General features: G+C 37.0%; 1 protein-coding gene across 1 annotated transcript; it reads right to left on the reverse strand.

Moving 5' to 3' along the window:
* Positions 1–316: 316 nt before the first annotated feature.
* LOC143232445 (protein O-mannosyl-transferase TMTC2-like) lies at positions 317–25,287 on the reverse strand (the record flags this gene model as incomplete). Its single annotated transcript, XM_076467904.1, is given in 3 exon segments — positions 317–1,027; positions 2,293–2,878; positions 25,130–25,287. Coding segments are annotated over 3 exon segments (1,455 nt in total), but the record flags the coding sequence as incomplete, so codon positions are not given.
* Positions 25,288–27,492: the final 2,205 nt, after the last annotated feature.

A 27,492-nucleotide genomic window follows, 5' to 3' on the forward strand; every position in this document is an offset into this window, starting at 1 on the left:
AGATTAAAGGAAACTTTTTCCCAAGGTTAAAATCATACGAATTATTGTATATTCGTAAGCATACCTTTTGGAGGATTGATGTGTATACCAGATCTGTAGAGACTTTCTTCTGTACGCCAGTCCAAGTTTCTTCGGAAAGTCCGTACAGAGAAGAGGACGAGCAGAACCACCATGGTGTATATCAGTGCTTTCCTTCTCCTGGAAGTTTCCTGGTACTTGTAAAGCTGTTCTAGTCCCAGGCCAACGAGCAAACAGAAACCTACCGAGGGTATGTAGAGCACACGTTCGGCAACGACAAAACCCACGTAGAAGAACAGGTTGGTGGCTGGAATGAAGGGCAGTACCAGGAGTGCCAGGGAGAGATTAGGGCGTCCAGACGGTACGAGCAGGTCACAGCGCATTCGGAACAGTCGGAAGCAGTATAGCTAAGAGTTGTCTGACACACCGGCGGAGGGGCATTACAGCTTCCATTGGAAACACGGTGTCCGTTACAAGTTGACTGACTAAAGGCGTGACTGTTGTTGTTATTGTTCAATACAGGGGCAAACTTTTTGTGTTTCTGGGATGGTCCACTGTGGTTTGAATAAAAGGACAGTTTTGGACTCTGATTCAGAGTCTGACAAGTGCAAGTGTTAGTAGAGCCCACTAGACTAAAGGCACTTTCTGAAAGAGCTCCCCCCTTCCTAGGCAAGTGTCTGTATACAAATAGAAGTGTATAAATTAACCCCCCATAGAAACACAGAGTTACGAGATTTCTGGGGTCGAAGATGGAGCAGACCAATGGCACGGCTTCCATTGACCAGTCGAAACTGAGCCACAGTGGACATAGCAGCAACCAAAAATTGAAGGCTGGGAGATAGAGAAAGGTTAAAGTTCGAGTCACGAAACTGTCACTGTCTGCAGCTGGGTTGTCTGCCGGAGCAAAATCCGGAGGCTTCCTTCCCATTAAATGAAGTCTGAACCCCACCAGCACTATGGCTGCTCCCACGAGGTGTAGCAACCCTTCGCGGAGACCCTGATATCGTTTCTGAAAGACATAAGTATAATATATTAGTTAGTATGCGCAAGGAACTTCAGTATTTTGCATAACACCTCCATTTCTGCGACATCTACATCCACAGTGGTTATCCCCTATGAATCGCTCTTGGAACTAGTAATATATATACACACATATTATTTAAATTGTTGTTTTACATTATATATATATAATATATATTCTCTACAAATTTCTTCAAAATACTAATTACAAAATTGTTTATAGGCGATATTTGATATGCGTTTTGTGTTTTCAGGGTAACGTCAACAGGCCTAACTTAGCTTTACTTTACGTAGATTTATTCACCCCGATTTGATTTATAACGCTACACAACGTAGAAGTATGAAATTCTAGTATACGAATGTGCCGCCAAAGTTATTTTATATTAGAAAAACAACAACAACGACAAATAATATATTTAAAAACAAAAATGGCTACAATCCCAGGTATATTTCTTTTTTTATCTGATTATCTAACTCGGTTTTGAAATGTAGCCAACTTTGAGAACATGTATCACCTACAATAGGAACACTTAACACTTTACCTTTCTTGTCATGCAAGTAAGTTTTATTTATCTCTCGATGATGAGAAACCCACTTGAAGTAAAACTTTTTTCAGAACGGCTGGTATGGGTATTAACGTTTTATTAATAAGCAGAGAACAATGTTTCGACCTTCCTAGGTCATCTTCAGGGTAAGAAAGAGTTTGAATGTGACCGTTCACGGACACCTGTCTTAGGAACGAGAGTATAAACGGGTACGGGATTGGAGGGGGCGTTGCAGTTGGATGTTAGGCTATTAATTAGTATAGGTATAAAGATGTTCCTTTATATTGGTTTAATTCACCTAACATTCACCTGCAACGCCCCCTACAATCCCGTATCCGTTTATACTCTCGTCCCTAAGACATGTGTCCGTCAACGGTCAGTTGCAAACTCTTTCTTTCTTAACCTGAAGATGACCTAGGAAGGTTGAAACGTTGTTCTCAGCTTATCAATAATAGTGATACTACCCATACCAGCCGTTATGAGATACATTTCTAAGTATTATTTCAAATAGATCTAAACAATGGTTAAAGTGGAATTGTGAAACAGAATCGAGTGTCTAACTCAGTATATCATTCCACTTATAAAGTTCAAACAAAATAACTCTTGAATAAAAACATTAAATTATTTCTTAACCCCTTGTTGGAGGGTTCTCCTTCACTTTAACCCTTGGTCCTCAGGTCACAACTGTCACGTTTAACGTCTTACTCACCTCTACCAGCAGCGATGGGATGTCCTTAGGAGTTAGACGATGCTGAATTAAAACATCAAACGCAGCACACACTCCAAGTACTGTAATGCCGTGTTCTTTGGTCAGCATGGCCCCTGTGGCTAGTCCAAGCGCCCCGTAAAGCGCCATCCAGCGGCGACCACAGTATTCGGGTTCTTTGTCCCGCCACTTGCAGTATTGGACATAGGCCTGCATGGCTAACAGGAAGAAGAGGCAGGCGCCGACGTCCGCACGACCAACTACTCCTGCTACGGCTTCCGTGTGGATGGGATGGACGGCGAATAATAGGCCGGCCACCATAGTAGGCAGCGCGTGCTGTAGAAATACTCCTGACGCTAGGTGAGTAAAAAGACCGGAAACTAGGGCGTGCAAAATAACGTTGACCAAATGATAGCCCCAGGGATCAAATCCCCCCAGCCAGAAGTTCATACGGAAAGTAAAGACACATAGTGGCCGGTAGGACTTGTGGGAACCGCTGTGAATGAGTGGAGTGCCCCAGAAGTCATTTCTGAAGAGGTTAGATAAGGGAGTGGTGGGCAGTAAGTCCTGGTTTGTTTTGATGGCTCGGCTATGTAAAAAGAAAAGAAATTCATAAAACACAAAAGGAATAAATCAAATATTAAATTTTGCCCTTTAAAGAAAAATTACAAATCGTTAATCTCAGGGGAAAAAAAAGTCAAAATGAACTATATAAACCAATAAAAAAACCAAAACCAACACTACACTTTCCAATACATAATATGATCAAACAGAATATTAAAATGTATGCAGATCATACGTAGCACAAGTAAAAACTAATGAAACAGGTAAAAACTAAACAATGAATAATGAACACAACAGCGGAAATACTTGAAAACATTAAAAAGGTCAATAGCGATGCCACAAATAATTTAAATGAAAGTTAATATAATCACTAGAGAAAACATATAAACTTACAATAAAGTTCGAGGTTCGAATCCAATCAGATAGGCCGGCACAGCCAGGTGGTTAAAACACCGACTCGAGTGTTCGAATCCCCGTCACACCAAACATGCTCGTCCTTTCAACCGTGGGGGCGTTATAATGTGAAGATCAATCACATTATTCGTTGTTAATAAGAGTTGGCGGTGGGTGGTGATGACTAGCTGTCTTCCCTCTAGTCTTACACTGCTAAATTAGGGACGGCTAGCGCAGATAGCCCTCGTGTAGCTTTGAAGAGAAGAGGAATTACTTTGAAATTACTCTTTTACCAACGAATAGTGGGATTGACGGACACACTATAACGCACCCACGACTCTCATATGACGAGTCGAGCCCCCCTAACCACCTGGTCATGCTGAGCCTGTTTACCTTTGCGCTTAACTATAAACAAATGACAAAAGTTTAACATTATTATAAAATACAGATATTTCTCAGTTATATATTACTTATAATGGGTGCGTAAAATATGCTAACCCTAAATGTTCATAGACTGAAAAAAAAATCCGTTGATATTTATATTACGGATTAAGTTAAAAATTGGGCTAATGTATTATATGAAGTTGTTGCATTTTGAAAAGTTAATAATTACTTGTTCCTCGTGAAGAAAGTCAATCATTCAGAACGAAATTGTTATTAGAGGTAGTGGTGTAACCTAACTTCAAATAAAGCCAATTATTTCAATAGAGAATACAAAAAAATAGACAAAATATTTAAATGCATACTATTTGTACAAGATACCTACTAACATACAGCTATTGTTTTTAAGCAATACAATTAATTTACAAATTTAAAAAAAAAATATTTATTCCAGTAGGAGGCAAAGTCGAAAATATTTAACTCAGTTATTCCAAGAAAAGAATATAAAAGACCCGATCCGTAACCATAATATATTCAGTGCTTTACCATTAACTTTAAGAAATGAACTTAGTACAATTAAATATAAGTTGCCAATGAGGGGATTCTCGATGTTTTGTGAAAATATAAAGGTTTATTTCACGTAATAAAAATAATTATTGTTATTACTACCTTCACACTTAACTATTCAGATATATTTAATGAGATGTACTTATTAATTAATGTAGTTGACCTGAACGAGGTTAATCAGTTATTTAATTATTACTGTTGTCAGTAATAATTGTTAAAAAGGTTCCACTGAACTACACATTCTATTGGATTTTAATTTTATCATTACAACTAATCAGTAAAGAGAAAAGTCACATTAACATGTTGCAACATTTTAGTCATGCTACTATACAAATTAAACAGCACGAACAAAAACACAAGAATGAACTATAACTGTGAACATGGTGGCAGAGACATAGTTCAAAACGGATGAACATAAATATCACAGAAATCTTGACATGCGCTGTAACAGAAACGATATTTGAGGTGAAATATTAATACGATAATTCTGCTACAAAGATAGCAGCTGGCAGAGTTTCCTAGATAAGTGCAGAGATTAGCATTGTCACAGCACACATATATTCATCGATCAAAGCTAGCTAAATGAAGCCAGCATTGTGATAATACGTTACGCCTGGTGGAAGCTTCAAGTACACACGGTTTGCTGGAAATCCTTGCTGTACTGCTAAGGTAATTCATTTAAAAACATTACCATGACAATCTCGCATTGAAAGTGAAAATATTGGTTGCAATACTTTTGCAGAATTCAGTTCACTTTGAAAGACGATATTTGAAATCACAAAAATGTCATACATTTAACAAACCCTAATTATACAACAAAAAATCATTAATACGGTACTGATACAATGATATAAGTTTACACACAAACTGTGAACATTAATACAGTACTAACCAAACTAACACATTCATATAGTTTTACACACAAACTGAACATTAATACGACACTAACCAAACTAAACATTCATATAACTTTACACACAAACTGAACATTAATACGGTACTAACCAAACTAACACAATCATATAATTTTACACACAAACTGAACATTAATACAGTACTAACCAAACTAACACATTCATATAATTTTACACACAAACTGAACATTAATACAGTACTAACCAAACTAACACATTCATATAATTTTACACACAAATTGAACATTAATACGGTACTAACCAAACTAACACATTCATATAATTTTACACACAAACTGAACATTAATACAGTACTAACCAAACTAACACATTCATATAATTTTACACACAAATTGAACATTAATACGGTACTAACCAAACTAACACATTCATACAGTTTTACACACAAACTGAACATTAATACAACACTAACCAAACTAAACATTCATATAATTTTACACACAAACTGTGAACATTAATATGGTACTGACCAAACTAAACATTCATATAATTTTACACACAAACTGAACATTAATACGGTGCTAACCAAACTAACACATTCATATAGTTTTACACACAAACTGAACATTAATACGACACTAACCAAACTAAACATTCATATAATTTTACACACAAACTGTTAACATTAATATGGTACTGACCAAACTAACACATTCATATAGTTTTACACACAAACTGAACATTAATACGGTACTAACCAAACTAAACATTCATATAATTTTACACACAAACTGTGAACATTAAAACGGTACTGACCAAACTAACACATTCATATAGTTTTACACACAAACTGAACATTAATACGGTACTAACCAAACTAAACATTCATATAATTTTACACACAAACTGTGAACATTAAAACGGTACTGACCAAACTAAACATTCATATAATTTTACACACAAACTGTGAACATTAATATGATACTGACCAAACTAAACAGAGAGGGAAAAGTCATAAACTAGTAGGCCCGGCATGGCCAGGTTGGTTAAGGCTAGCGCAGATAGCCCTCGAGTAGCTTTGCGCGAAATTCAAAAAACAAACAAACATAAACTAGTTGTTATGTAAATGTAACATTAACTCATATAACAATTATAAACAAGTTGAAAAATAAAATCATTTACAGAATCTTACATGTTCAACATCACAACAAAAACGTGTTTAATAAGTAGTGTTTTCAGAAAAAAAAATCTTTTTGGTGTTAACTTTTAACTTTAACTTTTAACGCCATGATGTCAAACATTAGTAGGTTTGCCACCAAATTACCGACTTTATTTTTATACGAAAAGCGGTCACATCCTGCATCTTCTAAACAACTTTATCTTTTTTTTCTGTAACAGTATTCAACGATGATTGGTTTGGTTTTGAATTTCGCGCAAAGGTACACGAAGGCTATCTGCGCTAGCCGTCCCTAATTTAGCAGTGTAAGACTAGAGGAAAGGCACCTAGTAATCACCACACACACCGCCAACTCTTGGGCTACTCTTTGACCGCCACGTTATAACGCCCCCACGCCTGAAAGGGCGAGCATGTTTGATGCGACGGAGATTCGAATCCCCGACCTTCAGATTGCGAGTCGAGCGCCTTAACCACTTGGCCATGCTGGGCCTGACAATGATGAAGAACTGACCCAAAATATTGGGTGATGAATCATTGATATTTTTATGAACAACTTAACGAGGGGATCCGAGAATAATTAGTGGGGGCTTAACTGCAGTATTTTACTTCATATTTTTATTTGTATAACTCAGAGCCATGGATCCACAAACAACAGGAAGAGGAAAGTAATTTATGATGATGAGAAACCCACTTGAAGTAAAAAAGGTATTCCAAAGACGGCTGGTACGGGTATTAAAACTAATTAAAACAAAGTAGAGAACAACGTTTCGACCTTCTCAGGTCATACTCAGGTCTTTTATTGACCTGGGAAGGTCAGGCGTACTTGACCTCTTTCTCTCCCTTCAACACAATGGTGTTCCCGGATGATATTAACGTAATTACTACAGGAAATCAGAGAGTTGTCAGGCTATCCGAGCATGTGATCTAATCCTTTTCAAAGCCGTGTCCATGTAGGTAATTATAGTAATATTTATATGTTGACAACGACTCTCTTTTAGTTCGTGCTGCGCAAAAGTTCTTCGCATCCCGAACAGTTAAAGTGGTGATAATTCAGTTTTCGTTAGTTTAGAAAATTTAATATAAAAAACAAACCTTTGCAATGCTCTCATAATCAATTAAAACTAATGATGAGGTGTAAGTCTAACACTAGGTGGCCTAGATTTATAATTATTTCTAATATATATTTTAACTGAAGAGACGAGTATAGGGTCCATCCATGCTGATTTTGTTTTGGTCTTGAATTTCACGCAAACCTAATCGAAGGCTATCTGCACTAGTTCTCCATAATAAACAAACTGTGCTCCGCACTTCGGGGTCGTGGGTGAGTAATAAGAGTAACGGTAAAATACCACTATTCGATTATAAATATCTCACAAGTTGGCGGTGGGTGGTGTGTTGACTAGCTGCCTTCTCTTTGGTCTGTGACTTCAAAATAAGGTACGGCTAGTTCAAATGCCAAGAAGTAAGCAAATGAGCGCCATCGGTAATTTTCAGGTTATGTAAGACAACAAATTCCGTTGTTTGACCAACGATGTCTGGACTTTTAATAACGTGACGTCAGCTGTAATTTCTTTATTGCAGTCAAACAACGTCATACTTTATAACTTACCAAACCACGTGCACCTGGCCAAGAAAGGTAAAGTCTAGTGACGGTTTTTATGAACTGAAGCCAACATTAAACTGTTACAAAAGGATTTGTTTGGACACCTCGATGAACGCGAAAATCGCAGAGAAAATTAATTTATAATCAATGATAAAAGAATTCTTTAGAAGACGTAAAACATAACATTTATTCAAACACTGAGTTTCGAGAACTGTTTGTTTTTAATTACTAGTTGTTCTTTGTAGTTCACGAGATAAGTATTCATATCCTCGAATCGTTTTAACTGTTCATTGACATCCTTATAATGCCATCTTTGGCAGATACACGTTAAAACAATACCTCTTTTCATCACGTGTGTATGTAACATCGGAAAACAAATAAATCACTGTCATCACCTTTCTGTAACATTTAAAACATTTCGTATTATAGTAACTCAATATACTGGCATAATCATACAACTACTATATACTCAATTCAACAAAACAAATAAGCGTTTAGTATTTTTGTGTGTTCATAGATGGCAATACAATAATTAAAAAGGGAAATTTCTTGCAGGTTGACGTATAGAACCCACACAAATACACATGTATTTATTGGCTCTCAAAGTATCATGTCTCCATTTCTAAAAAGTTACCATAGTAACCAAAAATCGATTTCAAGCCACCGAAGCCTTCTACGACGAATGAGACTATTATATGTGAATCAACTTACAAGCCACTGAGTTTATATTTCCTTATTCTCCAGGGAGTTCCACAATTCCTGAAAACACATTTTACAATATGAGCCCAATGAGATATTAGGAAGTGTGTGCGCATGTATAAATTATTCTGTAGAAAGACGTGCGTTTCTTTATTCAACATTAAACGTTTCTGATATGATTGAAGCAATAAGCTTTATTAACAAGTCCTTGTTTCGGCCGATTCACTCATCATTCACTTTTGTTTGAGGTTTCCGGTTCATGTTGCAAACCAGTATTTACGAAACTGTAGTTTACACTCGTGTTTTACAAAGTTTTATTATATGTTATTAAATAAGGCTTTGAAAAAACGTCCATCATAATACGCCTTATTCACGATGTTTCTTTTCGTGTGGAGATGTTTACTAATGCACATCAAAATACGTTCTTCTTAAGGCCGGGATGGCCAGGTGGGTTAAGGCGTTCGACTCGTAATCTGAGGGTCGCGGATTCGAATCCACGTTGCACCAAAAAAATGCTTCCCTTCCTTGCCGTTTCAGCCGTGAGAGCGTTATAATGTCACGGTCAATCCCACTATTCGTTGGCAAAGAGTAGTCCAAGAGTTGGCAGTGGGTGTTGATAACTAGCTAGCTGCTTTCCCTTTAGTCTTGGCCCGGCATAGCCACGTGTTTAAGGTACTCGACTCGCAATCCGAGGATGGCGGGTTCGAATCCCCGTCGCACCAAACATGTTCGCTCTTTCAGCCGTGGGGGCGTTATAAAATCACGGTCAATTGCACTATTCGTTGGTTAAAGAGTAGCCCAATAGTTGAAGATGGGTGGTGATAACTAGCTGCCTTCACCCTAGTCTTACACTACTAAATTAGGGGCGGCTAGCGCAGATAGCCCTTGTGTACTTTGCGCGAAATTCAAAAAATAAACAATCCTTTTATAATAAACGACATCTGTTGGTCACTATTTTAAACACATTAAGATAAATGAAATTTTTACATTAATTTATTACACAGTAGCTAAAACTTTAGTGAGTAGCTATTCTGAGGTAGCATGATCTAAGGCTTCGTTTCCTCGTGCGTAGAACACACTGAACTATTTATTTATGTATTACTTTCAAGCCTAGAAATCCTGTAGTGGTAAAGCGTAAAGATTTTACTCTACATGCCACGCAAGAATAAATAGTTGTGTTAACAAAATAACACACGATCTAATAAAATTCTCGATCATGAGATAACTTTGCCGCGAAAGGTTTATTCGATTGTTTTAGAGCAAGTGCACATTGCAGGGGATCGAATCCCGGATTTTAGCGCTATAAGTCCGAAGACTTATCGTTGTCTCACCAAGGTACGTGAAGGTTTAAATCGAAGATTAACACCGCTACGGGGGTTGTTTTTTTTTACTGGTTTACGAGCTGTTTATGGTAGTAACAAACTACATCGACAAGATAAAAAATAATAACTATAAACCTGAAAAGGACATCCCGCCACCTGATAGTTAACTACGACACGTACGCAAGTCTATTTTCTTTGTAACGTGTTTTCGCCGAAGGTAACAGCTTAATGCGAAAGCTTAATGTTTCCTTGTCAGCGTGTGATTTCTCTCCCAGTTTTACGAAGCACTTTGACTAATTTCATCACAAACACATTCTCTTTTGAAGCTATTTTAATATTTTGCTCACACACTTTAAAGAGTTGTGACAGAGATGACCGTAGTAACTTTGAAACGCCAGCGTTGATAACCGGAGCTAAGTTTTCTTAAAACTCATATTAAAACTGGCTTACTGGCGAATGTTGCTGTCGGGCACACAGCTTGTGTGTGCGTGTCTTTGTCTGGCTGGATAGACGGGTTTGATTCACGACCATAATAAAGCCTGTCACGCAACTGTACCACCCGGAATCTCAAGTCGTTTCCGCGTCAACTCATTCCAGTGGAAGCGTTCATATCTCCCTACCACCCTCCCACTTACTGGGGAAAATGTGCAGTGTATATTGGAGTTCAGTCGCTATTCGAAACATTTCCTACGCTTTAGTTTCAACGACGTGCCACACGTTTGACGTCAGATCTCGAGAGAAGTGCGTAAAGGTATTGAGTTCGCTGTAAATTACATCGTATCCTATCTGAAGGGTCTGCCGTTAACATCTCGCACTGTCAGCCATAAACAAGTGTCAGCCACCTTAGCCACAGCTTGCACTCATAGCATTGCAGGAGACAGTCACCGACTCTCTAGGACTTTTATTCACTATATGAGAACAAAATTTCTCAAATCGTATCGAATTACGAGCGTCATTGACAAGCGAAAGTAACAAAACGAAGCTATATCGAGAAGAAAAAAAAACAGCTAAACGTGGGCCCAATTAGCTAATCTCTTACTTGCCAAAATAAAAAAATTCTCACTTTAACTTATTGCGTGCTAAATAATTTAACTGACGAAACTGTTGTCTTATTTGTTTGTTTCTTTGTATTTACTCCCACGGAGTTACAACCGTTGTCGTTTGTCTGACGTGACTTTCCTCAATAAATAACATTACGAATTGTCGTGGTAACACCAGTAGAACTATCAACTGTGTCCACCGTGGGAAATCGATCCCCGGATTTTAAGAGGTGCAAGTGCGTAATCGTATCGCTGACCCATTGGGGGGACTTTATTCACGAAACTCTAAAATTTTACAGTATTTTAAAAGTTACATTGTACCATAACTGCTTTTCTCTTTCAACAATACCAGAAAAAATTATATTGTAACATATTTTCAACACTTTATGCCCTCTTTATATTTTTCATTGTTAAAAGTATTCAGTAGCACAGAGAGGCTCGAACCTTGGATCTTCAGCGTACTGCGAGTCTAGTTTTTGGTATTGTTCTTGTTTCATTCATTTCAGCTGAAACTTCAAGCCCTGCTATTACTTGTTTAATACTTTAAAGAGAAGATTTACTGTTCATTTCAAAGTTCACGTTTTTTTACATAAATACTTTAATGAAATTACAAGTTATAAAACTATTTCTTGATCTAAACTTCATGAAGTGAAAAGCTGTTCTTTTTTGTGATTGAACATTTTGTATTGTCTGACTCCAAGGAGTTTTTCATGGATAAATTAATTACATAATTATGTTTGGAAATCCTGCGAATTAGATACTAATTTAAAATTTATATATATATAAAATATTTTAATTTGAAGAAAGAAAATAGAATGCAGTCAAACAGGAATTTAATATTGAATAACTATCATATTGGAAAACTGGAAGAAAACCATACGATTCATGTATTATTTATTTGTAAAAAAGACAAAACTGTTGGTAAAACGTTTGTTTTTGAATTTCGCGCAAAGCTACACGAGGGATATCTGCGCTAGCTCTCCCTGATTTAGCAGTGTAAGACTAGAGGGAAGGCAGATAGTCATCACCACCCATCGTCAACCTTTGGAATACTCTTTTACCAACGAATAGTGGGGATGGACCGTAACATTATAGCGCCCCCACGGCTGAAAGAGGATTCGAACCCGCGACCCTCAATTTATGTGAACCCACCTGGCCATTCCGGGCTGTTGGAAAAGTATTTTATGCATACATTTTCTCAATTTCAAGTAGGAAAACAAAACAAAACGTGAAAACCCGTTTGTATGTTTGTTAGATTTCACGCAAAGCAACTCGAGAGCTGAGTTAGCTGTCCCTACTTCTGAAGTGACAAATAAGAGAAAACAAAATATTCAACGCCACCCACGGCCAACTCTTGGACTAATCTTTATCAAAGAAAGAATGGGATTGACCATCAAATTATAATGCCTCAATGGCTGAAAGAAAGGGTATTCTCGACGACGGGATTCGAATCTTAAACCCACAAATTGTGTAAGTCGAGCGCCATCACGATATATTTCCGACATAGGAATCAGTAATCAAACTTTAAACGCTCTTTCACTATGTGTTTGAAGTTAAACACATAACTACACAATGGGCTATCTGTGCTCTGCCCACCAAGGGTATCGAAACCCGGTTTCTAGCGTCGTAAGACCGCAGACATACCGCTGGGGAGGGGGAAGCTAATGTTCGTTGATAAAATTACGGGTTATTTGTATTTGCGATTAAGTTGGGTAGGCAACAGTACTTCAGTGATCTATACAGTTCTATTACGGTGAGCCCATGAGTGTCATCCGAGGTCATATGAGTAGACAACCCCCTCCCATTAATTAAACGAGGGAGCTACTTTTATATTCCTGTAGTGCTCTTATATTGTGGAATTTGTAGAAACACATTTTATATTAAGCAGCTTATAAACAATTACATTTTTTTCTCTATGTTATTTTGCGACCCCTTACGTGGACAAAAGCTTTTCGATTACAAAATATCTCTCACAAAATAAGTTTTATTTATGACAATAATAAAACATTACCTAATTAATGAGTTACTTAATTATTATTTCAAAATACGCTTGTTAATTTGTTGATGTGGTATTATTACAAGTATATCCAACATTACTAAGTAGATTATACTTAACAGTTTATATAATTAAATTCACGTGAAAGTCTTCCATGTTGGACGTTCAGGTTTAGTTTTGTAACAAATAATATAAGAACTTAATAAAGTGAGAAGAACTGACGAATTCAGTTTTAACGGAGGACAGTGAACACCCAGAAGAAGGTAGTGGAGGTGTAGTTCCGATAATAGCGGACACAAACAAACGAAACGTTACAATAAACGAATAATTAAAAGTACAAAAATACAAGCTGGCACATAGCGATTAATACGGGTACAAGTTTAAATGTTATCAAAATCTACATTCAGGAGAGAGTGCTTGTTATTTAACTAAAACATAATAAGAACGTCACCAATAACATCATTCATTGCTATGATATTCTTTGAAGTTTTTATCGTCATGGAAACCAGACGTCAACGATAGTTGTATGCGACAAAGAAGACGGTTTGTTTTTTAATTTCGCGCAAAGTTACACGAGGACTATCTGCGTTAGCCGTCCTTCGCTTAGCAGTGTAAGACTAGAGGTAAGGCAGCTAGTTATCACCACCCATCGCCAACTGTTGGGCTACTTTTTGCACCAACGAATAGTGGGATTGACCGTCACATTATAACGCCCCCACGGCTGAAAGGGCGAGCATCTTTGGTGTGACGGGGATTCAAACCCGCGATCCTCGGATTACGTGTTAAGGGCCTTAACCACCTGGCCATGCCGAGCCTACCCAGTCTCTACGCGTACCTTCTGATTCAGTGTTGAATTCAGACCTTTCCACTAGGATAGGGGAGGGGTCGAGTGTTAGGTTGGGTGAATGAATTGGAATTTAGATTCTACAAGATGGAAAATATTGTACTTTTGGGTTTCTTGTTGTTTTGCACAAGTAGGAATTACTCCTGTATAACTCCTGAATTCAATATTATTGGGGTTGAAAATTTCTGTAAAGAAGGGAATGAATCACGATAAGAAACTGGTATTACTTTGACTTCATTTTAAAAGTTCTTTGGTTAAAATCGAACTTTTAGTTAAAAATTATGTAAATATTGATCAGTATACTAACGGAAAAGATTCTATCTTGGGGGGAGGTAATGAAAGCAAATTATTTTATAAAAAAGAAACAATGACACATGTTCATTAGTCTACAGTATTTTAACTGTTCGTATGCGCATTTACAGAGAAAATGTTCGTACTTCTCTTTGGCTCGAGCTGAAATAAATAACCGATGATTCAATTAAAAACAATATACAGTGTATAGAAATTATAGAGTAGTTAAATAACATGCAACAGTGTACAGTAACCATACAGTATTTAAACAATATACAACAGTGCATAGCAACCATACAGTAGTTAAACAATATACAACAGTGCATAGCAACCATACAGTAGTTAAACAATATACAACAGTGCATAGCAACCATACAGTAGTTAAACAATATACAACAGCGTATAGCAACCATACAGTGTTTAAACAACATACAACAGCGTATAGCAACCATACAGTAGTTAAACAATATACAACAGTGTATAGCAACCATACAGTGGTTAATCAACATTCAACAGCGTATAGCAACCATACAGTAGTTAAACAATATACAACAGTGCATAGCAACCATACAGTAGTTAAACAATATACAACAGCGTATAGCAACCATACAGTGTTTAAACAATATACAACAGCGTATAGCAACCATACAGTAGTTAAACAATATACAACAGTGTATAGCAACCATACAGTGGTTAATCAACATATACAATAGTGTGTAGCAACCATACAGTGGTTAAGCAACATATACAACAGTGTGTAGCAACCATACATGGTTAAAGAACATATACAACAGTGTATAGCAACCATACAGTGGTTAAGCAACATATACAACAGTGTGTAGCAGCCATGCACTGGTTAAACAACATATACAACAGTGCAGAGCAACCATACAGTAATTAAACAATATACAACAACATATAGCAACCATACTCCAGTTAAACAATATTCAACAGTGTATAGCAACAAAACAATAGCTAAACAATATTCAACAGTGTATAGAAAATATAGAGTAGTTAAATAACCTACAATAGTGTATAGTAGCCATACAGTAGTTAAACAAAATATACATATCACTTCTTAGAACAACGGTGGTACAAAAACGAACTAGAACGAGCTACGAAAGTCTTGTGCGGTTTCTAAAAAATGTTTTATGTTTAAAACAAATTCAAGTTCTACTAGAAATGACATGAAAGAAAGATGTATTTAAATGAGCACACGAGGTGATCTTCTGATGTCGGAAATGCTACTATTTATAGCAGTTCCAATAAGAGCCAGAGATTTGAATACAGAATAATTCCTTCTGACACAGCTTTCAAGAGGCCTAGACCTGACATTATAGTGTCAAGAAAACGAAATATTATTAGTAAATGTTAAAACAGCGAAGTTCACAGTGTACCTATTTTTCTGTTGATGTCAGGGCCAACGGAAGAAAAACAAAACGTACAGGGTTCAAACAAGAGATCAGACAGAATTACGTATGAAAACGATACACTAGAATAGCATTAAAACAAGATCTGCTAGTAGACAGGAAAAACAAAAAGAAAGAAACAAAAAACAACGATTATATGAGAAACTGATTTTGCCGATAGGTGACATTCGTGTTGGACAGAGTGGTGACGCACAACTGCGTGATTCTGACGAAAGCAGAGGGCAAGTAACTGTCAATGGTGAGAAGAAAGACACGCGATACGAGAACAAAAAGAAAACCATAACTAAGAGAAACACGAACATGCGTCAAAGTTATTTTTACAGTCAAGATCTTAACAATCAACACGGCTAAAACCCGAGATGGAACTTCGTCTAAGAGAACCAGCAAAAAAAAACACACTTTAATTTGACAAGTGAAAAAAAAAAAAATTCAAAACGAAATGGGCTGCGAGATGGAAAGTCCACCAGAGGGTACAATGTAGTTATTATTACAAAGAAGGTTGTTCATTCGTCCGTTAAATTTCGACGCAAATCGACTCGAGGGTTATCTGCGTTAGCCATCCCTAATTTAGGAAAGCAGCTACTTAACACCACTCACCGTCAGCTCGCGACCAACGAATTGTGAGATTGACCGTCACATTATAAGTCCCTGTGGCTAAAATGGTATGAACACGTTCAGTGGCGGGATTCGATGTCGTGACCCACTGATTGCGAGTCGAGTGCCCTAAGGCCACGCAATGACTTATCAGCAATGATCTAATTTCACAAAGAGAAGTGAAATAAATACAGAATTTCACATAAGGTTGCAAATGCACATGTTTACGAAATATGAATAACAAAAGGATAACTTGTCATAAAGTACATTGATAACATGAGTGCTTGAAAACACCGTCCTTCTTAATTGTTAAATTCTCCGATCCTCCGAAAGATGTCGCATTTTCGAGCGTCTGTAATTATAAACTGACACAAGAAGTAAAACTGTATAATTAGAAAAATGTTTGTGTAAGCATAAAACAGGGGTACAAGATATAATTTCACTCACTTTATGCAACTGAAAAAAAAATGAAAAGAGGGCGAAGTGGAATCGTAAAACAATTTACTTTTTTTGTTCCTGGACAGAAAGTGTTATGCATTTTTTCCCAATTGCTTATGCCTAAAGTAAATCGAAAAGACCCATTTTTCTTTTCAAACTTTGCTTTTCTAACGTGCGTAATGAAATTTTCAAATTTACTCATTTTCCAGAACATTCGAGGTACATTCAGTGCTGAGTAGCTGATAGAGAATTTTTTCTTTTACTGTTAATGAATCTTCCTTTCAACAATCCCAAAACACTTCCCATCAAGACCACAGTCTACACTTCTGCTAAAGATCCTTGTATTTATAATTCTGCTTCATAACTTGTTAATTTGTCTTAGAGTACCTATATTAAATCTACAATTTGTAAAGATACCAAATTTCTCGGTAATTCAAGAACTTTCTAGAATGTTGTGGAACTTACAAGAATTTTCAAATATGCTGTAGAGCTTACGATAATTTTCTAGAACTTTCCATAGTAATATATATACAGGGACTCACCATTCACCACTTCAGTTTAGTTCTAACTGTCTAAGTCAACACACAGACCTATCCAAGGAGGCTTTACCAAGTTTCCCTTTTATCTTTGTCTTTGGAACGGCAGGGACACCGCAGCGCACTACAACAGGAAGAACTGGCCACAAGACCGAGTTCTCTATGGGGAGGCACAATATCACATGTGAGCCACTAGTGGACCTCCAGAAGATGTTGTTTCCACCATTGCACATAAAATTGGGTTTTATGAAACAATTTGTCACAGCTCTTGATAAGGAGTCTGCAGCCTTCAAGTACCTTCAAGACTTCTTCCCTAAGCTGTTTGAGGCAAAGGTCAAAGCTGGTGTCTTCGTTGGACCACAAATAAAGAAGATCCTGGAGCGCACAGAATTCCCCCAAGAAGCTTCGTAGGAAGGAAAAAAATCTTTGGGGCAGCTTTGTCGCAGTGGTTCAGGGTTTTTTAGGCAATCACAAGACCGAAAATTATGTGGAACTGGTTGAGGCTCTGGTGAAGAACTTCGGCAAAATGGGCTGCAGGATGTCCCTGAAAGTTCATATCCTTAATGCTCATCTTGATAAATTCAAGGAGAACATGGCAGCATACTCAGAGAAGCAAGGCGAGCGCTTCCACCAAGATATACTGGACTTTGAACGCCGCTACCAAGGATCGTATGATGAAAACATGATGGAAGACTACATTTGGGTTCTGATTATTACGTGAAAGTGATTTACACTACAGTCACAAATCTCGAAAAACTACTCACTTCTAAACATTTTTGTTCATTTTTATATAACTTTAGTATACACACATGTAAATCTTGATTCATATGTTGTTTCATTCAGATCTTATGTGAATGAAAGTGTGCAAATTTGCCCGTTTTTACATAAAAAATAGGCTAATTTCTAAATTTCATTATCCAGGTCACGAAAGCAAAGTTTGAAGGGAATAATGGCCATTTTCTGTACTTTTATAACACAAGCAATTAAGAAATAAGACATACTATCCAGGAACAAAATTTGTGTTACATAATGTTATTCAAGTTCTAATCCTATTGTGAGCTGTTACTCCTGTAGATACCTGTTGTGGTTGCTTGTTGTTTTGAATTAAGCATAAAGCTATTTGTTCTCTGCCCACCACGGGTATCCAAACCTGGTTTTTTAGCGTTGTAAATCCGCAGACATACTGCTGAGCCATTGGGGGGCTCTGTAGATGGCACCACGGTGATGTTTGTTTAGGATTATCCTGCAGAGCTGCATGAGCTACCTGCGTATATCCGTTCATAATTGCCCCCCGCTAGTACAGCGGTATGTCTACAGATTTACAACGCTAAAATCAGAGGTTCGATTCCCCTCGATGGGCTCAGCAGATAGCCCAATGTGACTTTGCTATAAGAAAACACACAAACACATACCGTTCATAGTTTTCGACTGATATGCCAGGTGATAGACAGCTTGTTGTCAACATACACCGCCAACACTTGAGCTGCTCTTATTTTGCACTCACGCCCCTAATGCTTGAATTGTGTATTTTACGACAAAGAATTCTCTGGGATTCATGTTTAGGACATATTACTCAATAGTCCACGCCCGGACCGTTTAATTTTTAATCGTCTGAAAAGTTTTCAATAAGAAAAGAGGTGTGGTGACTGAATGGAAAACTTCACACACCACCGTATGATGACTGACCTATGAACTCTATACACCACCTGCGTGCACCATATATACATATATAGATATTAATGAATATTAGAATCAAACTGACAAACGACCTCGCCTTAATAACCCACATTTTTACTCACGCTTGCATCTTAGCTCATTTTGCAATACAATAATTTTACTGTTACGCTAAAGAAATGTTAATGACGAAACTGCAGCACCCTTGTCATGTTGACTTCGAAGGCAATTGATTGTCTGAAGACCCATATCAGGTCCGTTTTAATACGGTTTAGTCACCCTTCAAACCGTACATCGTCTTCAGTATTGAATGTCATGAACATAGGTTTACTATCGGTTTTTGTTTTATTATTATTATTATCATTATTATTAATATTATTATTATAGAAGATACAATTACATAGGTGTGGCATGGCCATGTGGTTAAGGCACTTGACTCGTAATCTGAAGGTCGCGGGTTTGAATCTCCGTCACACCAAACATGCTCCTCGTTTCAGCCGTGGAGACGTTATAATGTGACGTTCAAACCCACTATTCGTTGGTAAAAAAGTAGCCCAACAGTTGGCGGTGGGTGGTGATAACTAGCTGCCTTCCCTTTAGTCTTATAATGCTAAATTAGGGACGGCTAGCGCAGATAGCCCTGGAGTAGTGTTGCGCGAAATCCAAAAACAAACAAACAACTACACAGCCCGGAAGGATTTTGAACACTTCACTTTCTTACAGGCTCTAATTATTTTTAGTCTGGCCAATACATTAGTATACTACAAGATATTCTTATAGAAATAATTTAAAATTGGATGTTGTATACCTGCATTATATTGTCAATATACCATAAGTACGCTTTAACCTAGTTTTGGGCCAAAATCAATCTAATGATAGAAACAACTACAAGTCATTCAGAAAGCGTGTGTGTGTTTTCTTATAGCAAAGCCACATCAGGCTATCTGCAGAGTCCACTGAAGGAAATCGAACCCCTGATTTTAGCGTTGTATATCCGTAAATTTACCGCTGTACCAGCGGGGGACCATTGAGAAAGCATTTACTTGGTGTTTTTAATGCAAAATATATAACACATAAATAAATTCCCACTTGCGGGTGTATGTGTGTGCATGTATCTTCAGTTTACAAGTATAACAATTAGTAACCGCTGTTTAAATGGTATGTGTCATATATGACCCGTTTGTCAATAGCAAGTTAATTAAACGAGAAAGTAGGATAAGTCCTATTGATGACGCTGGTAGTTGATTTCACTGCCTTGCACCTTTGATGATGAGGTCATCCGACCTGTGTATTTTACATGAAATGTCCCGGAAGTCAAATTCTACACGAAGGTAGGTTAGACTTGATGTATGGTAACTAAGGTATAATATTGGTTTGGTTTGTTTTGAATTTCGCGCAAAGCTACATGAGGGCTATCTGCGCTAGCTGTCCCTAATTTAGCAGTCTAAGACTAAAGGGAAGGCAGCTAGTCATCACTACCCACCGCCAACTCTTCGGCTACTCTTTTGCCAACGAATAGTGGGATTGAACGTCACATTACAATGCCTCTACGGTTGAAAGGGCGAGTATTTTTCGTGTTACGGGGAATCGAACCCGCGACCCTCGAATTACGACTAGAGTGCCTTAACCACCTGGCCATGCCGGGCCAAGATATAAGTATTATTGTAGTTTCTAAAAGTGCAGTTCCGAGATGCGACAAAGGAAAATAAAACAAAACTTGTACAATTAAAACTTGATATTAATCAAAATGTCAGTTACGAACTGAATGTTCTCATTCTTGTGTGAAGAAAACCAGTTTGAGTTTAAAACACCGAACGAGACACGAACATTTCACATTGTAGACTCACATCTCAAGCAGCAGCTTAACAGCAAAAAGAGAAATGAAACTTAATATTAGAAAAATAAAGTATATTTACGTGTGAAATTTAATATGACGTCAATCAGTGAAGTCCATGAAACAGTTTCTTCTAGTGTTATGTGAAATGAAAACGAATACAAAAGGCTTGTTCAAATAAACAAAAACACATCCTGTAAAACAATAAAGAAAAGCTGTCTTAAAGGTTAGTGGACACACTGTTCGTTTGAAAGATAAAAAAACAAGACTTCAGCATTTGTCTCAAAACGCCAAAAGTAAGTCACCTGTATTGGCTTTTTGTGTGTTTTTTTTACATCCTGAATGATAGAATCAATAATACAATCTATGATTATTTATATAATATTCGATAAAGAATATCCTAATACAATTGCTAAGCACATCTATTATTGACAATGCGATTACACTTGCCGTATGCGTAACTTATTTAAAAACTCTCAGAAATCAAAGAGCAAATCCCTTTCCAAATAAGTTCATAAAAGTTTCAACGTACCATTTATTTCATGCTCAGACAAGGCCTTATGTTTGTTTTTTGTTTGTGTTTAATTTTGCGCAAAGTTACACGAGGGCTATCTACGCTAGCCGTCCCTAATTTTTGCAGTGTAAGGCTAGAGGGAAGGCAGTTAGTCATCATAACTCAATTCTTTTACCAACAAATAGTAGGATTGACCGTCACATTATAACGCCCCCACGGCTGAAAGGACGAGCATGTTTGGTGTGACGGGGATTCGAACCCGTGACCCTCAGATTACGAGTCGAGTGCCTTAACCACCTGGCCATGCCGGGCCTTGGACGAAAAGGCCTCGTTGGCTTTGCATGTAGCAGATGTATATGGTTGATACGTTATTACACATACTCTCTTCTTTGTGTGGTTCTATGAACCTAATAACAAGGCTGATTATCACTTCTACAATTTGTCCGTGGCTAAAAGTAGCGCAAGTTCAATGATATCGCGTTTCAAACCGTGGCTCTCAATAGTAGGAGATGCACTTGAAGAACGAAGGTTCTCTCCGTGTGATCGATAGTTTTCCGCTGTTGTATACTATGTGCTCTGTAATATCTTAACCCTCAAATTACCGATGGGGCTCGTATCACCCCGTCAAACGAATCACGTAGAAAGCTGCATGTAAGATACTGTTAACATGGAACTATTCCAACTGAATTCCGCTGGTGTTTCCAATGTATTTTATTATACACAGTAATGGACTATTCCAATTAATGCTTCTATCAGTTTTCAGCGCGAGTGTTGTAGCAGGTAACGATAAAAAAAAGAAAGACCCATCATGAAGAAACACGGGGATTCAACCTTAAACCACACAAAAATATAAACATCTGTCAGGAGTTAGGATAGGTCTAGAGTGACATAATCATTCCTTACTCAAGACGACGAATAATCTTTCAAGCGTTGAAATTGTTCTTTGAAGGCACAGGTTATGTTTCGTCAGCATTTAACAGTACATATGTGTATATATATTAGATTTTTAGTGCAAAAATATTGCTTAAAATCCTTTAATCTTCATAATGAGCGGCTTGCCATCTATATCACATTGTAGCGTACATGTAACACATTTATCTTTGTTGCTTAACAAATGGTTCTGTTCTGTAGTTGAGTATTCTTACCTTCACGTAAGTCTAAATAAACCAGGGAATTATTTTTGTTGAATCATCAATTGAAAAGCTTTACTTATAAATAACATATCTGTTTACAACGTAAAGTTCAGGCACAGCCGCCTTTGTTTTAAAACTGTTGACCAGTCAACAACGCTTACTGCTTTTAATACGACTACTCACTCATTAATGGGATCAATCCTCTCATTGCAACTCCAACAGACCTGAAACTATGAGCGTATGTAATTGTAAATCGTAGCTCGAACCTTGGAGCTTTTGACCAACAGCTCGATACATTAACCACAATTCCATGTATGTTAAACCCCAGGAAAATGAAAGCTTAGAGTATGAAATACCTTTTGTTGTAATTACACCCCTGGAGTTTATTTAATTTCCATACTCGAGTGTATCTGGGTAGGTCGTCCTTAATTTTGAAGTGACAGATTGAAGGGAAGACCGCGCCTGTCAACACTATTTAACAACAACGAGTGTGCTGCCCTAATCGAGTAGTGAGATTTGACCGTCACTGTTTTAATGCACTCACGGTCGTAACGTGTGGAGTGTGATTGTTGTTGTTTTTTTTTTTTGGGAGGGGGAGATAGTAGGACACGAATAAGGGAACGTCGGGTCTTCAATCTGGCATGCTAAGCAATGAGCGACGCTCGATCCACATTGGAAATAGTTATTATTTTAGTATATACTACGATTTCGTTTCAAACTTAAGGCCAGTTAATGTATATTGTGGTTTAACAAATTTATAGTTTAAACTTACATAGAATTTCCTTCGAATCATTCAGTCGGTAGGATGAAACACTACTGTACTGTACTTAACGATTAGGCCCTTCATGGCCAGGTGGTTAAAGCACTCGACTCGTACTCCCAGGGTCGCGAGTTCAAATCCTCGTCACACCAAACATGTTCGCTCTTTTAGCCGTGGGGGCGTTATAATGTGACGGTCAATCGCACTATTCGTTGGTAAAAGAGTAGCCCAAGAGTTGGCGGTGGGTGGTGATGACTAGCTGCCTTCCCTCTAGTTTTACACTGCTAAATTAGGGACGGCTAGCGCAGATAGTCCTCGTGTAACTTTGCGCGAGATTCAAAACAAACCAAACCAAACCAAAAAATACAATAATGTCATAATTAGTGACAACTGTTGAAACCGGATACGTATTCAAACAATTAGCTAGATCCACTACTTCTGACCGAGCAGCTTTTCGATCTATGCATCGAGTAATACATTCAAAAGGAAAAAAACAAAACTTTTCTCTCTATGAGTAACTCATCGGTTTGCTGAGTTTTTTTTTTTTTTCTTTCCTTGGCGGGAACTTTCGCTACATTGGCCACATAAGAAATGGATCCGAAATTGGCAATTCAGTGCTAAAACGAACTCGATTGGTGCATTTTCCCAGGAGGCAGAAGACGCCAGAAGGCGGTGTGTAGTGATGACTAGCTGCCTTCCCTCTAGTCTTACACCGCTAAATTAGGGACGACTAGTGCAGATAGTCCTTGTGTAGCTTTGCCCGAAATTCAAAAATAAACAATCTTTTTTTTTTTTTGTAGCACTAAACCTTTCTATATTACTGTAGCTAGCTAGGTTACTATATATCGATTCCTACTCGTCTTTATAAAATTAAAATAAAATACTGTAGTTATAATTAAACAAGCAAGCAAAACTTTTAATGTGGTATCATTAATTTATTTATACTAGTGCAAAAAAAACAAATCTGTTGATAAGATGTGCTGGTCAGTATGCATACTGGCATAAAAGTTAGAAGTTTACAGACTAAACAATATTTTTAATGTGTTTTCGATCTTTCTTCTGATTTAAACATAAATATGCTAGGATCTCCGATAAACGAAAGAAAACGAGTTTTTTTGTTGTTTTTTTTTACTTATTTAGGGCAAACTGCTAACGTCATCTAGTACCATCCCTAATTTTGAATTAATGATCGCAGGGAAGGCAGCCAGTATGTTGCACCCTACCACCCACGCTAAGTGATTGACTGTCACTTTTATAACATACCCATAGCTTAAATATGTGATAAACGTTTTGTGGTACAGTAAGGATACCAATACGTTATAAATAAAGTATTATGTTATAAATAAAGTATTATGTTATAAATTCTACACCATCGAAATTTTTTCACAAAAAAATTGAAAAGCTTTTAAAAAGTATTCGAATTAAACAACGAAGATCCTAGCATGTTTCTATTTGCAGTGTATCTCGTTTACTAATAAATCTCAGATTTATTTGTTTTTCTTTGTTCTGCAAATAGGAGATGAATCACATACACATGAATCGATCGAATCATGCGACCTGCAGAAGCGCCCTCTTCTTCCCAGCTGAAAAGAAAATTGAGGCTTGACAAGATGGATTGCGGGAAAAAGACGTGATAAACAAGTTTACTGTAGTCTTTTGACTCCAGAATCTGAAAGGAAAAACAAACATCTAATAAAGGGTGCCGATTACTAATGTTTGAACAGTGCCAGTTTTATCATTAGTGTACTAATGTTTGCAACAAACATCCTTTTATTCAGTTTCAAACAACTATCATAACGAGGTTCATCATAAAGCTCACGTCTCAATTCGAAAGAATCAGAGAAAAAAAAACTTTATGTTCGTCTCAGTTCTATTGATATCAGAGAAAATTTTATGTTTGTCTCAGTTCTACTGGCATCAGACAAAAACTGTATGTTTATCTCAGTTCTACTGACATAAAAGGAAAACTGTACGCTCGTCTAAGTTCTACAGACATCAGACAAAAAATGTATGTTCATCTCAGTTCTACTGACATAAGAGGAAAACTGTATGTTCGTCTCAGTTCTACTGATATCAACTGTAAGCTCGTTTCCGTTCTACTGACATGAGAAGAAAACTGTATGCTTCTTTCAGTTCTACTGATATCAACTGTAAGCTCGTTTCCGTTCTACTGACATGAGAAGAAAACTGTATGCTTCTCTCAGTTCTACTGACATCAGAGAAAAACTGTATGCTTCTCTCAGTTCTATTGACATCAGGGGAAAACTGTACGCTTGTCTCAGTTCTCCTAACATCAGGGGAAAACTGTAAGCTCGTTTCAGTTCTACTGACATCAGGGGAAAACTGTATGCTCAGCTCAGTCCAACTGACATCAGGGAAAACTGTATGCTCAGCTCAGTTCTACAGACATCAGAGAAAAACTGTATGCTCGTTTCAGTTCTACTGACATCAGGGGAAAACTGTATGCTCAGCTCAGTTCTACTGACATCAGGGGAAAACTGTATGCTCAGCTCAGTTCCACTGACATCAGGGGAAAACTGTAAGCTCGTCTCAGTTCCACTGACATCAGGGGAAAACTGTATGCTCAGCTCAGTTCTACTGACATCAGGGGAAAACTGTATGCTCAGCTCAGTTCCACTGACATCAGAGGAAAACTGTATGCTCAGCTCAGTTCCACTGACATCAGGGGAAAACTGTATGCTCAGCTCAGTTCCACTGACATCAGGGGAAAACTGTAAGCTCGTCTCAGTTCCACTGACATCAGGGGAAAACTGTAAGCTCGTCTCAGTTCCACTGACATCAGAGGAAAACTGTATGCTCAGCTCAGATCTACTGACATCAGAGAAAAACTGTACTTAGTCTCATCTGCAGACGGCATTTCAAAACATTACATTATGACACATTTGGCACAGAAATTGCACGTTCTTGCTTTAGGTGCAGTTGTACATTTGACACGTGATTGAATAGGTCAGTCTCATTATCGATGGAAGTGTTGAAAACAACAACAAATCTTTCATAACCACATTCTTAATAGTTTGAACTCCACACGTGGTTAAAAGAAATCACTAAAACGCGACATTATGATTCTATTGCGCAGTTTGAAAATTTTTTGATAGAGCAAAGAAGGAAACGCTATTTATTTTTATCACACTACAAACAGGAATGTCTGTACAACCACGAAGTATAAAAAATGAAATTGTATCCATAAATAAACATGATTCTTTCCTTCAATTTAAATACTTTGCGCTTACCTTCTGCAAAATTATAAGCATTTAGTATACAATTATAAAAAATGTGGTGTACATATTGGTGGGGTAGCCAGGGCCCAGCCTGCCCCCAACTCACGAAAGGTCTGCTTGTAATGTACACAGAATGAACTCTCTTGGGTAATACACAACTGCATCTCGTGGGAAGACACACCCACCTGTGAGCAGCGCCGTGGACGCAACCTTTGAAATATTAAACGAGTAAAAAAACCAAAAACAGCTAGAGGACCCTTCCACAAAATACCACCGTAATATTACATGAAATAACACGAAACATTATTTTTACAATAAGCTATAATTTAAGCAACATTAGTAGGATTGGTCTGTGTGAATGTGAAGGGGTGCGAATGAAAATTTCCCCAAGGTTGCTATAGTTATTAGTATTATTGTGATGATATTTAATGTGAAGAATTTGTCCATGATGATGTAACACATTCTATCTGCACTCACTAATAAACTGAAAACAACTGCTAAATGACACAAAAATAACCAGATATAGTAGAGTTGTTTAATATAAATACATTACGTTTTGCTTTAAAAATGTTGAATTGCGTGTTTTCCATAAAAACGGTTGCGTTTTGTAAAATCCAACGAACGTAATAAAATCATATTAAACAAACTTCCTTGGTTCATGTTATATCAAACGTAATCTCTGATATACACTTACCGTTTTTCAACTGTACCAAATAAAGTTAAACATTTATTGTGCTTCAGTTGTACCATATAAATTAAACATTTATTGTGCTTCAGTGGTACAATATAAAGTTAAACATTTACTGTACTTCAGTTGTACCATATAAAATTAAATATTTATTGCACTTCAGTGGTACAATATAAATTAAACATTTACTGTACTTCAGTTGTACCATATAAAGTTAAATATTTATTGTACTTCAGTGGTACAATATAAAGTTAAATATTTATTGTACTTCAGTTGTACCATATAAAGTTAAATATTTATTGTACTTCAGTGGTACAATATAAAGTTAAATATTTATTGTACTTCAGTGGTACAATATAAAGTTAAATATTTATTGTACTTCAGTTGTACAATATAAAGTTAAACATTTACTGTACTTCAGTTGTACCATATAAAGTTAAACATTTACTGTACTTCAGTTGTACAATATAAAGTTAAACATTTACTGTAGTTCAGTTGTACCATATAAAATTAAATATTTATTGTACTGCAGTGGTACAATATAAAGTTAAACATTTACTGTACTTCAGTTGTACCATATAAAGTTAAATATTTATTGTACTTCAGTGGTA

Source organism: Tachypleus tridentatus, chromosome 11 (assembly GCF_004210375.1).
Source record: "Tachypleus tridentatus isolate NWPU-2018 chromosome 11, ASM421037v1, whole genome shotgun sequence".
NCBI classification, from domain to species: Eukaryota; Metazoa; Arthropoda; class Merostomata; order Xiphosura; family Limulidae; genus Tachypleus; species Tachypleus tridentatus.